The sequence below is a fragment of the Chelon labrosus genome (genome assembly GCF_963514085.1).
Source record: "Chelon labrosus genome assembly, chromosome: 14".
NCBI lineage: Eukaryota > Metazoa > Chordata > Actinopteri > Mugiliformes > Mugilidae > Chelon > Chelon labrosus.
Window position 1 is genome coordinate 18,252,304 of NC_140347.1, and position 16,066 is coordinate 18,268,369.

General features: G+C 41.6%; 1 protein-coding gene across 1 annotated transcript; it reads left to right on the plus strand.

The window, feature by feature from the left end:
- Window positions 1-4,671: 4,671 nt before the first annotated feature.
- esr2a (estrogen receptor 2a) lies at window positions 4,672-14,536 on the plus strand. Its single transcript, XM_084560226.1, has 8 exons — window positions 4,672-5,688; window positions 5,842-6,008; window positions 6,791-6,907; window positions 8,257-8,568; window positions 10,411-10,549; window positions 11,899-12,032; window positions 13,274-13,457; window positions 13,561-14,536. Exons 1-8 carry the CDS (start codon window positions 5,297-5,299, stop codon window positions 13,814-13,816), a joined length of 1,701 nt encoding a protein of 566 aa, XP_084416352.1. The 5' UTR covers window positions 4,672-5,296; the 3' UTR covers window positions 13,817-14,536.
- Window positions 14,537-16,066: the final 1,530 nt, after the last annotated feature.

Consider the following 16,066-nt stretch of genomic DNA (forward strand, 5'->3'; position numbering starts at 1 on the left):
TCAAACGGTTAATGCTGTAAGATGTGAGGTAAAGCTGCATATAAAGCAGGACAAACCCTCTATGACGTCACCCATAGGATTTCTAAAAAAGAGGTTTCAGAGCTCACTGTGATGGCTCTGGTTGTCACCTGTCACTCAAAGCAACCACACCATTAATTATACATAACTTCAATCGTTGATATAATTTAAATTAATGACCTATATGAGCTTGGAGTTAGCTAGAAACATGTGTAAATGACCAAAACTGTTTTTGTTTGTACCAGGATGTTCATTTCTACGTTTTTTTACATTTTAACATGGAGGTCTGTGGGGATAGACTCACTTTTGGAGCCAGCCCTCAAGTGGCCACTTGTGGAACTGCACTTCCAACTTTAGCTCAGCTTTGGTGTCCACCAGCTACTCTGTTAGTATTTTTGTGTGATTTTAGAGTTTAACAACGTCAGTGAAGGAAGTGACATAGTGATTTCATGAAAGTGAAGTTATGAGGCCGTGAAACCAGAGTTAGGGATGATTGTTGATTGTTGATACTTGCAAAATCAGTTCATTATGCCGACGTTCACCACTCATTATTCTCAGCATGTTTTAGTAAACTGAAGTTTAGTGCTTGTGCGTGACTTTATTCTCCTGTAAGAGGAGCATGAATGATTAGCTAATCAACAGAATCTTAACTGGCCCCAATTTCATACTGAGTCTGTTGTTTTAGTCATTATTAAAGCACCGGTATCACATAAGATGCTTGTCAAACCGAACTTCTTTGGATTTGGGGTTGTTAGTTCAAGATTTTGTATTTATGTATTTTATATATATATTATTTATATATATATATATATATATATATAAATAATATACACAAAAGATGAAACAGCTTAGAAAGAACATTAGCATCTTAGTCAATATCAACAATTACATGATGATTTTAATGAGGTTAAATGCAGAGAGTCAGTTCAATATTGTGTCGATGTCTCTTTCAGAGCCTGCAAGCCCATAATCTTTATAAACAGCTTCAGCAAAATGGTTTAAAAATGACGGAAAATCAACTTTGACTTCAAAAATACTTGAAGGTTATAAAAATAACGTTGGCTATGCTGACAAGGCTCCAGCTGTCAGTGTGTTTTCACAACAGTAAGAGTCAATTTTTCAGGTACAATGAAAATTCATCTCGGCACTTTTCACCGAACCCCAAAATAATTCATCGCCACATGTAATAGCTGCAGATTTGTGAGTTTTAATTACTGCCAATTTTCAGCAGCGCTCCTCTTGCACTTACAAGCACAAGACTCCCACTACTCCTGCAGATTATGGAGTTCTGTTGGCCAGCCAACCAAAGCTTCTCTCAGTTATTTGGCAAGATTAATCAACCCCTTTTTTTTCCTCTAATGACTTACAGAAGTGAAAGGTAGAGACACTGTGTACCATTTTTGACTGAAGACAGACTCTTGCCACCCAGGAATGATTAACTCCGCTGAAGTTTCTGTATCAGATGTCGTAAGAGTAAACCAACATGTCCTTAGACTGCGGTGGGGTTAGTGCGGGCGTATGAACTATACTCATTGATCTACCAGCTGCCTCTGTCTACAGGACACCATAAATCCACCTTCCTGTTTCCTCTCATCATTTTTGAGACACTGCCTTTCTCTAGAAGAAAGATTTCCCCTTCCAGAATTTAATTTCTTTTGCAACCGGATGGCTGTGAAATAGTAGAGGAAAAAATTAGATTTCTTAATGATTTCAAAAGTTCTTGAGCAATATGGTGGCTGTGGCGTGCCAAAAACAAAAAAAGAAAAGAAAAGAAAGGCAAGAACGTTTCAGTTTGAGCTCCGTCCACATTTGAAGCTATTCTCTCGTTGTCCATCTCTTTGTCTCTCTGTCTGACAGCCGGTGGCTAGTGGATGTTCCAGGCTCTCGTTTCCAGGATCACCTTCTTGTATATTTCCCACAACAAATGTTTCTGAGTGAAACAAGCAAAGCATAAAAATATTACTTGCCGTTACGGCTCTCTCTGTGTGAACTGAAAATACCAACGTCAAGGCCGCGCCATCTGGGTTCACAAGAGACTTCAAGCTTGCAATCGGCGTGAATTAATTTAGTCACACACAGCAGTAAACATTCTACATAGTAATAGCACAGAATTGCATGACTAGTAGTAGATAGGAAATTAGAGGGCAAGAGCTCTGTGCCAGAGAAAAGAAAGTGGAGGATGCGAGAGAGGAGAGAGAAGAAAGAAGGAGGACATGTGTTTGGTGCATCATCCCCCAGCAGCCTAGGCCTATAGCAGCATAACTAAGGGATGGTTTAGTCCAGCCCTAACTATAAGCTTGATCAAAAAAGAAAGTCTTAAGCCTGACCTTAAAAATAGAGAGAGTGTCTGCCTCCCGAACCCAAACTGGGAGCTGGTTCCACAGGAGAGGAGCCTGATAGCTGAAAGCCCTGCCTCCCATTCTACTTTTTGAAATTCTAGGAACCACAAGTAGGCCTGCACTTTCAGACCGAAGTGATCTGTTGGGATGATATGGTACAATGAGGTCTTTAAGATACGATGGAGCTAGGCCTTTAAGGGCCTTGTATGTAAGGAGGAGGATTTTAAATTCTATTCTAGACTTTAAAGGGAGCCAATGAAGAGAAGCTAAAACTGGAGTAATATGATCTCTCTTGCTAATTCCTGTCAATGCTCTTGCTGCGGCATTTTGAATCAATTGGAGGCTTTTTAAAGAGCTATTTGGACAGCCAGACAGTAATGAATTACAGTAATCCAGTCTGGACGACACAAATGCATGAACTAGTTTTTCAGCATCACTCTGAGACAGGGTGTTCCTAATTTTGACGATATTACGCAGGTGAAAGAAGGCAGTCCTGGTCACTTGCTTTATGTGACATTTAAAGGACATATCCTCATCAAATATAACACCAAGGTTTTTTACAGTAGTACTGGAGGCCAAGGTAATGCCATCCAAAGACACCATGTGATTAGATAATGAATCTCTGAGATGCTTAGGGCCGAATACAATAACTTCTGTTTTGTCTGAGTTTAAGAGTAGGAAATTACAGGTCATCCAAGCCTTTATGTCTTTAAGGCATGCTTGGAGTTTAACCAACTGATTAGTTTCATCTGATTTCATGGATAAATCTAGCTGGGTGTCGTCTGCATAGCAATGAAAGTTTATGCCATGTTTTCTAATAATCTTGCCTAATGGCAACATGTATAACGTGAAGAGTATTGGTCCTAGCACAGAACCCTGAGGAACTCCGTAACTTACTTTTGTACAAGTACAGGAATCATTATTGACATGAACAAACTGGAATCTGTCAGATAGATAGGATTCAAACCAGTCTAATGCAGTTCCTTTAATCTTGACCTCACTTTCAAGTCTCTGTAGTAAAATATTATGATCAATAGTGTCAAATGCAGCACTAAGATCTAGCAGAACAAGTATAGAGACAAGTCCACTGTCTGAAGCCATGAGGAGATCATTGGTAACTTTAACCAAAGCTGTTTCTGTACTATGATGAACTCTGAAACCTGACTGAAACTCTTCAAACAGACCATTCTTGTTTAAGTGGTCACACAACTGATTAGCAACAACTTTTTCTAGAATTTTGGAACTAAAAGGAAGGTTGGAGATTGGTCTATAATTGGCTAAAACATCTGGATCTAGAGTGGCTTTCTTGAGTAAGGGCTTAATTACAGCAATCTTAAAAGACTGAGGCACATATCCTGTTAATAAAGATAAATTTATCTGGTTCAATATGGAGGTGTTAATTAATGGAAAAACTTCTTTGAGCAATTTAGTTGGGATTGGATCTAGAAGACAGGTTGATGGTTTAGATGCTGTAATTGTTGAAGAGAGCTCAAGAAGATCTACTGGGGAGAAGGATTCCAGATATGGATAAGGTCTTACAAAAGTTTCTAATGTCACTGTACTTACATCTTTAACAGCTGTTGGAAGGGTGCCTTGAATATTTTCTCTAATGCCGACAATTTTATTAGTAATTTAATTCACAGTAAACATTTGGCAGAAATTTTGTGTTTACCTCATGCATCAGTTAGCTGTATCAGTCGCTCCCATTGGTTGCCGCTGTTGAAATTATCCTCCCACTTTAGGCTGCCAAAGGTTTTTCATTTCTTGTCGACACATCGCTCCTAGAAAATAATTTACTGCATGTACTGTAAGGAGTTTAGTAAACGTGGAAATATTTAGATATTTACATACGCTTTTTGTCAAATTAAAAGCTACAGGATACAGCTGCTTAGTAGCTTTCTATTGTGGACTTATTCAAATGTACACCAATCAGGCATAACATTATAACCACCTTCCTAATATTGTGTAGGTCTCCCTTGTGCCTCCAAAACAGTTGTGACTCATCAGAGAATGGACATGGGCCTTCTGAGGGTGTCCTGTGGTGTCTGGCAACACAGTGTTGTTAGTGGGGGCCTTTGTGTCCTATGGGTTCAGAGGAGGGGGCCACCGTTGATCATTCCACAGATACTGAGTGGGATCTAGTGAATTTGGAGGCCAGGTCATCAACTTCTTCAAGTTTTTTTGAGTTGTTCCTAAACCGTTTTTGTGTGTGTGTCTGTGTCAGGCTGCATCCTGCTGGGGATGGCTGCTGCCATCAAGGAGTGTCATTGCTATGGGGTGGGGGTGCCTGGTCTGGTCTAGGTGGATGGTACATGTCTAAGCAACATCCACACGAATGAATGCCAGGTCATTTGAAAGATGGATTGATGTTATTTACTGTCAGTGGTTTTAATGTTATGGCTTATCGGTGTATGTTCTTAGTCCTTCAACTTGTGCTTTTCTCTTTGTCCTACAGGTGGAAATCTCTGTCAGTGGATCACAAGTCATCAATCATGATGTGTGACTGTGACTGAGGCCTGAACCTCCTCTGTACTGTGGAGTAAACGGACTCCGCTCCGGTGTTCACCATCGTCTGGACTGTTTCATAAGGTTGTTCGAGAACCAGGATCAGCTTTCATGTTGATTATTTCCCTACACTGACAAGTAACACTGAGCAGAGTCAAAACAAAGTGAAAGCCATTGGTTTGACACATCCACCAGTGTTAAGAATTCATCATGTGAGTAACATTGAACTCTCCTGGCTTGTGGAGGTAGCCCTGCTGTCTCTGTCGTCTTTCCATGCCTCTCTTTGTTCAAAGTAAAACTCCAGCACTTGTAGATTATTAAGTTCAATTGCTAATGAACTTGGCACCGGGGGAAAATATGACCGTGTGGAAGGCTCTTTTACTCTTTGTCGATGATGCAGTAATTGAGTGATACTGAGAGCGTCTCTTGTTGCGATGGCCGCTGCCTCCTCTCTAGAGAAGCATCAGCCGCTCCTGCAGCTCCAGGAGGTGGACTCCAGTCGAGTTGGCAGTCGTGTCCTCTCCCCGATCCTCAGCTCCTCCTCTCCCGGTCTGTCCCTCGAAACCAGCCAGCCCATCTGCATCCCCTCCCCGTACACCGAGCTCGGCCACGACTTCACCACCTTACCTTTCTACAGTCCGGCCATCTTTAGCTATGCCGGCACCAGCGTTTCAGACTGTCCCTCTGTCCACCAGTCCCTTGGCGCTTCTTTGTTTTGGCCCAGCCATGGCCACGTAGGGGCGACCATACCCCTGCACCGCTCCCAGGGTCGACCCCAGCACGGTCAGCTGATGCAGAGTCCATGGAACAGTGTCTTAACAACCAGGTAGGATGGTACAGCATGTCAACATAACGTGTAATCACACCAGTTATTATTATGCAGTACATTTAATGAACAGCTTGTCTTGCTGAGGTCAGATTGCTTGGTCCACATGTTTTTTGTCTTGGGAATAAATGATGACTCAAGCCTGTCTGTTAGTAAGAATGTGAGGAGACGTTCCCAGGAGAACGAGGAGGGTGTGGTGTCGTCTGGAGGAAAGGCGGACCTCCACTACTGTGCGGTGTGTCACGACTACGCCTCGGGATACCACTATGGAGTCTGGTCATGTGAAGGGTGTAAGGCCTTCTTCAAGAGGAGTCTCCAAGGTGAGACCTTTTTTTTTGGCTTGCATAGCTGAAAAACATGGGTGTACACGACCATTGGAAAGAGTCTGCTGAAGATCTTTGTGTTTGGTGACCAAGAGATTTGATTCAACTTTTAAAGGCTGTTGTGGCTGAGCTTTTTTTTTAGATAATATTTGGCGAGTTTTACCATACCACAAATTTTTCACAAGGAACATTTAGAGCTGCTAAAAGCTGTGGCAGTGTCAGACGGTTGATCCATCGCTCAAGGTTGAGCTTTCTCAACTGCCATTATTTGGATTTTGTTTAGATGCTTAGGATTCCCAGAGGTTTATTCATTCACGCATTCATTTTCTGTAACCACTTGTCCTCTGGAGGGTCGCAGGAGGGCTGGAGAATATCCCAGCTGTCATTGGGCGAGAGGCTAACTTTAAATCTCAAGATCAGATGTAAGATCTTGAATTATCTCTGCATGCACCCAGCTGCACATGTCCACAACTTTAACTGAACCTTATGGGGACTTTAATACATCTTATTGCAATGAGTAATACATTATAATTCATATTATGAACTCTTACAAAGTCACAAATTCAAGAACAATCAGTGCCCTTTAGCAAGGGCTTATTTTGCAGTGAGACAGTGCGAAGCCCACATTTACTTAGCAGGAACCTTTATTTCAGTGGTATGAGGTATGTGGCTTTTCACTTCTTACGCCTCCTGGTCATGATATAAAAAAAAGTTTGTCTCTGTTGGGATTCTTGCCCCTTCATTTTGTTCCAACTTTTCCATTTTCTCCTGTGCTTCAGGACACAATGACTACATCTGCCCTGCAACCAATCAATGCACTATCGACAAGAACCGCCGCAAGAGCTGCCAGGCCTGTCGCCTTCGGAGATGCTATGAAGTTGGCATGACCAAATGTGGTTAGTTTGATTTTGTGCTCATACCAAACCTGACAACATACAGTATATCTTTTATCAAACTGAATATTCTCTATTTTTTTGGGTCTATTAAAGTGAGATAATTTAATTTACTTTCTCTTGAAATTAAATAAATAAAGGACAAATAAATATAAGAAGCAAAACTTGGAGAAAAAATTGTAAATTGGGAGAGAAACTGAACGGGGGAGAGGACATTTTTATTGGGACTCGTCAAACAACAGCTTCACGCACTTGAAGAGAAAATACTTGGAAGATACAGATCCAATATTTTACTACAGCAAAATAATTACGCAGAATACGACCCATAAATATCATCTGCGTCCATGAGGACATTTAGGATAATTAGAAACCTCAGATTATTTGTTTTATTAGATTTATCGCGCCCTTAAATTATAGAAAATTGAATTTGCTAAAAGTGATTATAAGAAATTGGAGGGGAGGCCTGTGACTGATTGTTGTGAATCAAGTTGGTCTTAATGGTTGTGACTGGATTCACTTCAGATTGGACTCTTGGAGAACTAGATGAAATGAAGATGAATAGCTACACATCCTTATCTATGTATAGATAGCTATGGATATGTAAGAATAAGGACTCTTTTGGGGTTTGTTTTGTTTTGTTCTTATTTTTATTTTTAATTTTTTTCTCTTTTTCGCCATTAAATTTAATACCAAAAAACACTGTGAAAGACTTGAAGCAGTAATAAAATAAACAGATACTATATTTGGAAAAAGATTGACCAATATTCTCCATATTATATTAAATATTTTATATAAAATGTGAGAATTATTGTCAAAATTGATTTATTGCACACTGGTGTATATTAAATCTAGCTAACCTTAGTTAAAGTGTATTTTTTGCAGACATACTGATAAAGTGCAGTGTAATTAATAGATTATTCAAATTAATTCAGGTAAAACAAGTTAAAAATTGCCTACTGTTTTTTTCTTTATGATACCTGTTTGTTTATTCTCTACCATCACCACCTCTGCAACCTTTTCCCTCCTCCATACACTCTAGTACTAACCCCACTCTAAAAGCCATGAGTGGCCCTTGTACATCATTTCCATTTAAATGAATCTGTTCAACAGCTGTTTGAAGCAGACAGGATTGCTGTTAGTTGAAGAGATTGCAGCTGACCCACAACATTATTTTTTGTTGAAGAAGGAATTAGACGGTGGCAGACTGTTCCAGCTCAGAGCGCATTCGTCTGGCCCTTTTAAAACTCATTTAGGGCTGGTCACCAAGTGAGAACAGCAGTAAAAGGCCACATAAATATGGAAATCTTGTCTTTAACAAATGCTGTCATTCACTGTTAATTTATTTTTCTCAGGCATAAGAAAGGAGCGTGGAAACTACAGGAACCCACAGATGAAGAGAGTGACCCGTCTGTCCTCGCAGGCCAGAGCGAACGGACCAAAGGTGTTGTTAACTGGACCAGCGGAGGGTTCGTTAAACGAGCCTCACCCACCTCCACTGTCCCCGGAGCAGCTGATCGGGCGGATGATGGAGGCGGAGCCGCCAGAGATCTACCTCATGAAGGACATGACGAGGCCGCTGACCGAAGCCAACGTCATGATGTCGCTCACACACCTGGCTGACAAGGAGCTGGTGCACATGATCAGCTGGGCCAAGAAGATCCCAGGTATGTGTGTGGGTCAGGGTCCCCAGGGGTGTTTGATATGTTGAGTAGTAAGACAAAGATCTGTGGCTGCTTTGTTTCTTTCATATTGTGCTGTAAAAAGCAACTAAAATATAATCCTGCCATCTCAAGAGGCTCTCTACTAATTTAGTTTCCTCCAAATTTTGCAATTCAATAAGCCTATCAGAGCTCACAGACTGGATTCTAACGCTTCATAGTTAACAAATACAATTAACTGTATTGAGTTACATACATTTTAGGAGTGTTGGTACGAGTCAGTTTAAATTTCCCTCCCTTTTTGTCTGTATACTAAGCTAAGCTAAGCTAGTTAGCCATTAGCACCAGTTTCAATTTTTATTTGACTCTAGCAATATATGGTTTGTAATGAGTTTCACTGAATGAGATTCAGTGATGACACATTTGACTATTTTGTCTCTTTTTTTTTTGGCAGAGCGGAGCACTCTCCTGAGAACTGAATCAATAATCTGGCTAGACTCAGTAATTGTCTCATCTTTATTTAGCATCCGAGCATCCAAGCATCAGAGCCATGAAACTGAGGAGAAGTGTTGGAATTGCAGTCTGACAATGAGCTGTGAGATGATAATAATAATAATAATTATTAAGAGTGTTCGTTTCGGTTTGTTAGACATAAGTTACTGTGACTGTGCGACTCCGCGGTATAAAAGTTGTGAAAATCGGCATAGTCATAGAAGCCAGTCAGAAAATATCCCCTTCTCCAAAAAAGGCTAAAAAAAAAAAACAGTATTCAGCTGTTTAAATGATTAATACAAGTAAACATCCCACTATTATGTTGGCAATTGGACTTTCTGAAAGCTTCCCACAGTGAAGAACTTGTTCATTCTTTCAACCACCTCAACTCCAAACTACGCAGAGCTGACTATAAATAGACCAACGGTGTCGAAAACTGCAGTAAAAACCACAGGATGCATATTCTCAGTATGCTGTATATAGGCGTAACATTATGACCACTGACAGGAGAAGTGAATAACATCTTGTTATTCAATGTTCTGCTGGGAAACTTTTAGACCTGGCATTTGTGTGGATGTTACTTAGACATGCACCACCTACCTAGACCAGACCAGTTTAGAAACAACTCAAAAAAAAAAAAAACGTGAAGGCCCCTCCTCTCAACCCATAGGACCCAAAGGCCCCCACTAACATCATCCTGTTGCCAGACACCACAGGACACCCTCAGAAGACCCATGTCTCATCATATTTACATTCTCTTAATTGTAAAATGCTACATTCATAACCAGGTAGTTTTCATGAATAGTATCCAAATAAATATCTAATACACAACACAATGAAACAGCAAAGCTAAGTTATGACATTTTGTTACACATGATTGGTAAAATATTGGGCAGTGGAATATCTGCTCATACAAATTGTGTCCTCAGGAGTCTGGCCAGTCTCTGAGAGTTTCTATCCTCATACAGAAAACTTGTCAAGGTGCCTTACCACCAGCATTTTGGAGAAAATACAGAGCGTGTCTAAAATGTATTATGCTATACTTCTAAAAGAGCTGAGCTGGTGCTGTGCTTTTGTTGCAACCGGTCTTTAATTCAAGTGTTAAATTGCACTTAATGACAAAGACTGTGAAAACATTAGAGACATTAAAGGGAGATTTTCACAGAAAGAATTTAATACAATTTTTATGGCAGTTTTCTGGGTATTTGCAAGTCTATTGATTTTCCTCTTTGCTTCCTATTTATTCCTTTTGCTGCTGCTGTTATTTAACTTCTGTTCTTTATAACGGCCTCACGTTTTTTGACTGAACAAAACTTGATGCCATGCACACATAGCCGCACACTGTCCTGTCCCTAGGGTTTGTCGAGCTCAGCCTCTTGGACCAGGTTCACCTGCTGGAGTGCTGCTGGCTGGAGGTGCTGATGATCGGACTGATGTGGAGGTCGGTGGACCATCCAGGGAAACTCATCTTCTCCCCTGACCTCAGCCTGAGCAGGTACCACCGCCTGAACTTTGCATCTCCACTTCAATTCAAATACTTAGATTTTGTTTGCGTATAAGAAGGTCCTGGGTTCGAATCCATGGGCCGACTGGGCCTTTCTGTGTGGAGTTTGCATGTTCTCCCTGTGTCTGTGACAACTTTCAGGTTTATCTCCTTAGTGTCTCAGGGCTTCCCATACAATGTTAATGCAATGGCTGCCCACCAGGGTTTACTCCACTATGGTCTCATAACAAATCAGAAATATTTTTGCATGTCTCAACCAACATTCTGCTTGCGTTAATATTTTTCCTTTTTTTCTGAGCCGTTATAAAAATGTGCATATACTACTATGCTGAATTGCAGGCTGGTCCGTGACAGATCTGTGCCGGCGCCAATATAGGTCCTTAACCGACCCTTGCTGGGTCTGTGGCTGGAATGCCGCCCAAGTGGCATTTGTTTCAGTGCTTCATCTACCCACTAGGAGGAGCTAGATTGATATTTTTTTCCTTTTATTTCAGGCTTTAACCTATTAAATATTTGTTAATTGTAGCCATCAACTCATCGGGAAGGGAACATAATTGAAGTTCCACAAAAATACTGTGGCCTAAAACTAGGAAAAATGCAAAATGGTAGCCCTTTGTGCTGTTACTGGACACTGGCTGCTGTAGATAGGAAGCACCGTCTCTTGGTGACACCTTGCAGTTGAATAAATGGGTGCGTTCACAGTCGTATCTAGAAATGTGTCAGAAGAACAGTGAAGCTTGAAGCTAGCCACCAGCTCCTGATGTCATGATGGTGATTCTATATCTGTATCCTCTCGTCAAAGCCACCAGACTCCATTGACAAAAGCTTCGCCAATCTCCCATGGCCTAATCTCTTAACAGCTTTTGATTTAATTTTCCAAATGTTTCCTTATATTTTCCGTTCGTGCAAGAATAGTCAATGTATCATCATCCTACTATAGTACAGTTTGTGGTGTTATTTGCCAAACCTGCCTCTTTATGTACTCCTTGAAAGTCACAGACCATCATCTATCTCGCGTTCAGTGTGAGGCCTTATCGTACTCTGCTATTTATTACCAGCATGATCCAAATCAAACATGAAAGTTCCTTTTCGTCTTTCTTCTTCTTCTTTATGATTTATGCAGCCATACTGCCGTGCATTTTTATCAATACCTTTCCTCCCTTTCCTTTAAAGTCCAGATAGCTGTCGCATGAGTGCGCTTCAGACGTCTTTCACGTCTTTATGTGAAAGGGTTTTTTATGCGAATAGTCCTATAGTTTCTGCCCATTTTGGCTATGTGCAAATTACCAGGATTTGATATATAATAAATAACTGCTTGTTCTTGTGTCTTTCTACGGTAGAGAAGAGGGGGGCTGTGTCCAGGGCTTTGTGGAGATATTTGATATGCTGATAGCTGCCACGTCCAGAGTGAGAGAGCTCAAGCTGCAGAGGGAGGAGTACATCTGCCTCAAGGCCATGATCCTCCTTAACTCCAGTGAGTGAGCCCGGTTGCATGTCTGGTGTGGGGGCGGACAAACACTTCTAACAAACACCCTCAACGTGTGATGCACTGCATATGCATAAGGGCGCATGTATCCGTGGTATGTAAGAACGTGGTCCAGTGTTTGGTGTCACAGTTGGCATGGGAACCAGGTGAATAAGTTGCCAGTAAAAAAACAAAAACAAAAACAAAAAAAAACTTAATGAGAACACGGAGTCTCAAAGGTTCTGCTGAATGGTCAGCTGTATGAAGATGAACGGGGTCAGGGCCACTGCACTGACATGACTCATCCTTCTGGTTGATTTTTAATTGCCTGCGAGTGCAGACAGACGGCGTCATGCTTCTGCCCATCGGTGAAAGTAAGAGCTTTTTAACCTTTCACCCCCACAATGTGAAAACAGAGGCATTAAAAAAGAGATTAAACCTTCACCGACTGAAGTTTTATTTAAAGCATCTAATGGTGATCAGATTACCTCCATCATTGGCTACCTTTACATGGACTATACACCAATCGGCCACAACATTAAGACCACTGACAGGAGAAGTAAATAACATTGACCATCTTGTGACAATTCAGTGTTCTGCTGGGAAACTTTTGGACCTGGTATTCATTCATGTGGATGTTACTTAGACATGTAGCACCCACCTAGACCAGACCAGGCACCCCCACCCCATAGCAATGACACTCTTTGATGGCAGCAGACATCCCCAGCAGAATGCAGCCAAAACAAACAAAAAAAAGTTTAAAACAGTTTAGGAACAACTCAAAAAACATGAAGAACAGCTCAGGGTGTTGACCTGGCCTCCAAATTCACTAGATCCCAAACTGATCAAGTATCTGTGGGATGATCCACAGAGGCCCCCCCCCCCAACCCATAGGACCCAAAGGCCCCCACTAACAACATTGTGTTGCCAGACCCCACAGGACACCCTCAGAAGGTCCATGTCCATTCTCTGATGAGTCACAACTCTTTTGGAGGCACAAGGGAGACCTACACAATATTAGGAAGGTGGTCATAATGTTATGCCCGATCGGTGTGTGTTTTCAATGTAATTAAAATAATTTTTCATTAAACGTAACAGTTTTCACGCCTCAAAACACACCAACAATGATGATGGTTCTTTACTGAAAACAGCTTGGCGATATAACAGAAGGAAAAACTCACATTCATCTTTTTAATTGCTGTTAGGTAAAAAGTGTTCATTCAGATGTGTCGCATGTTTTGTGTCCCCAGACATGTGCCTCAGCTCCTCAGAGGGCAGCGAGGAGCTGCAGAGCCGCTCTAAGCTGCTGTGTCTCCTGGACGCCGTGACGGACGCTCTGGTGTGGGCCATCGCCAAAACCGGCCTCACCTTCCGCCAGCAGTACACCCGCCTCGCCCACCTGCTCATGCTGCTCTCACATATCCGCCATGTCAGGTAATGGGACACAGTGTCACTGCTAACACTTGACAATCAGTTCCTTTTTAAATATTAAACTGTTATTAAACAGTGACGCTCACACGCACTTTTTTTTTTGTAGTAACAAAGGCATGGACCACCTCCACTGCATGAAAATGAAGAACATGGTGCCTTTGTACGACCTGTTGCTGGAGATGCTGGACGCGCACATCGTGCACAGTTCCCGCCTGCCTCGCCAGCCCTCTCATCAGGAGTCCACCGAGGAGGATCCTGCTCAGCCACACAGTTCTGGTAGCGGCCCTTCAAATACCTGGACTCCCAGCAGTGCAGAAGCAGGAGGTGAACCCGGTAGTCCAATCAGAATTCAGATGCAATGAAATTTTAAATGCCTTTGCACAGCGGGGAGTTAAAGAAGAAAAATGTAAAAAGTTCCCGGGATGTATATATACATACATACACACACACATTGCCTGGCCAAAAAAAAAGTTGCCACCAAAAAAAAAAAGGTCACACACTATAATATTTCATTAAGCCGCCTTTAGCTTTGATTACAGTACCCATTCACTGTGGCATTGTTTGGATAAGCTCCTTCAATGTCACCAGATTTATTTCCATCCAGTGTTGCATTCATTTTTCACCAACATCTTGTATTGATGATGGGAGAGTCTGACCACTGCACAAAGCCTTCTCCAGCACATCCCAAAGATTCTCAATGGGGTTAAGGTCTGGACTCTGTGGTGGCCAATCCATGTGTTAAAATGATGTCTCATGCTCCCTGAACCACTCTTTCACTTTGAGCCCCATGAATCCTGGCATTGTCATCTTGGAATATGCCCGTGCCATCAGGGGAGAAAAAATCCATTGATGTAATAACCTGGTCATTCAGTGTATTCAGGTAGTCAGCTGACCTCATTCTTTGGACACATAATGTTGCTGAACCTAGACCTGAGCAACTGCAGCAACCCCAGATCATAGCACTGCCTCCACAGGCTTGTACAGTAGACACTAGGCATGATGGGTGCATCACTTCATCTGCCTCTATTCTTACCCTGATGCCCCCATCACTCTGGAACAGATGGCCACATCGACATGGTTGTTTAAGAAATGAGAAGCTACTCATTGCATCAGTTGGGGTTAAATAACTTGTTGCCAGCTTAAAGATAATCGTCCATGCAGTAATTATCCAATAGGAGGCTCATACCGCTTTGCTTAGATAAATCCAGGTGGCGACATTTTTACGTGTACTTTTTTGTGTGTGTGTGTGTGTGTGTGTGTGTGTGTGTATATGAACATGCTCTTATAAAACAACAGATGATGTTAGATGAGAAAGCTGAGGCACTGTATGATGTCTGAAGATAAAACAACTAGGGCTCTGTTGCAGAAAATTCCTGGAAAAAAATGTGATTATTCAAGTTTTTAAATAACAGCTGACTTAATGTTTAATGTTGATCAGCTAATTGATTAATCGTTGTAGTTAACACACTCTTCTTCTTCAAGCCTCCAGCTTGCTCAGAGAAGTCTTGGGTGTTTAATTTAACCTCTTGTGACCCCCCCCCCCCCAGTTAAATACCTGGGCCTCCTGTCAGTCAGTTAAAGAAGAAGCCTTGGAGGGGGTGTGTTTGTGTTAACTCATAGATAAACTATGACCTGGATCTTCATTTTCACTATTTTCCATCTTTCTTTCTCCCTCACCACCTTTCTCTCCCTTTTCCACCTTCTTCTATCACCACCGTTCCTTCTCCACCACCTTCCTTGAGATTATCTGCCACCATCTTCATCTCCGCCTCCATTTTTCTTCTCCACCTGTCCCCGTTACCACAAATGGGATTTAAATATTATTTTGTTGGATTTCAATTGCTACAACACCCGTGAGATGTGCCAAATGCAAACTTTATAGTTGTTTTATCATGGTTAGAATGATCAGGACAACGAGAAGAGAAGCCACTTTGTATTAAAAAAAAATATATATTGTCCATAACTGTGACTGCCGCGATCAGCTGCTGGCCGTTTTCAGCTGTTTTTGCACTACAGCAGATCTCTGGTTGACCTTTGCTGTTGAGACGACGTAGCTCCTGGCAAGTTTTTGCTTGAAGAAAAAGGACTATTTTTGTATTTCAGTACGCGCTACAGTAGATGCCGTGATATGATGCAGTCTCAACCATCGGGATCGCTGCAAGATTTATGGTTGCTCGCCAAACATAGACGTGTGTACCCCTTCAGTTCTTCTGTCTGCCATGCACTTTTTCCTCTTCACCACCATGCAACAAGCTATATTATCACTGTGTACACGTACTTATAGTTAACTTCAAGTCAGTCTTTGCTCATTTGTGGTTTAAAAAAATAAATAAATACATGATGGTGTAAACCACTCACATTGGCAGTGAAGCGATGGTTGGTTGGTTTTTACCTGTCAGACACGATCTCCACTGTTCATCCAGCTCACAAACAATCAAGGACACATCTGACTAGTTCATTGTGTTCAAATGTTTACCTGCTCTCTCTGGTTTACACCATGAAATAAAGCAACAGTATAGTACACATACTGAACTCTGGTTTATTAAAAATGGGAAGTTGTCGTATTACTGCGTTTACTTAGAAGTTTTTTACAGGGCTTTTAAATTTCACTG

Excerpts from the sequence above, each read along its gene's own strand:
- esr2a (XM_084560226.1), top strand. The coding sequence starts at position 5,297 with ATGGCCGCTGCCTCCTCTCTAGAGAAGCATCAGCCGCTCCTGCAGCTC. Across the intron at positions 10,550-11,898 it reads CCTGACCTCAGCCTGAGCAG|AGAAGAGGGGGGCTGTGTCC; the intron begins GTACCACCGCCT and ends TTTCTACGGTAG. Across the intron at positions 12,033-13,273 it reads CATGATCCTCCTTAACTCCA|ACATGTGCCTCAGCTCCTCA; the intron begins GTGAGTGAGCCC and ends TTGTGTCCCCAG.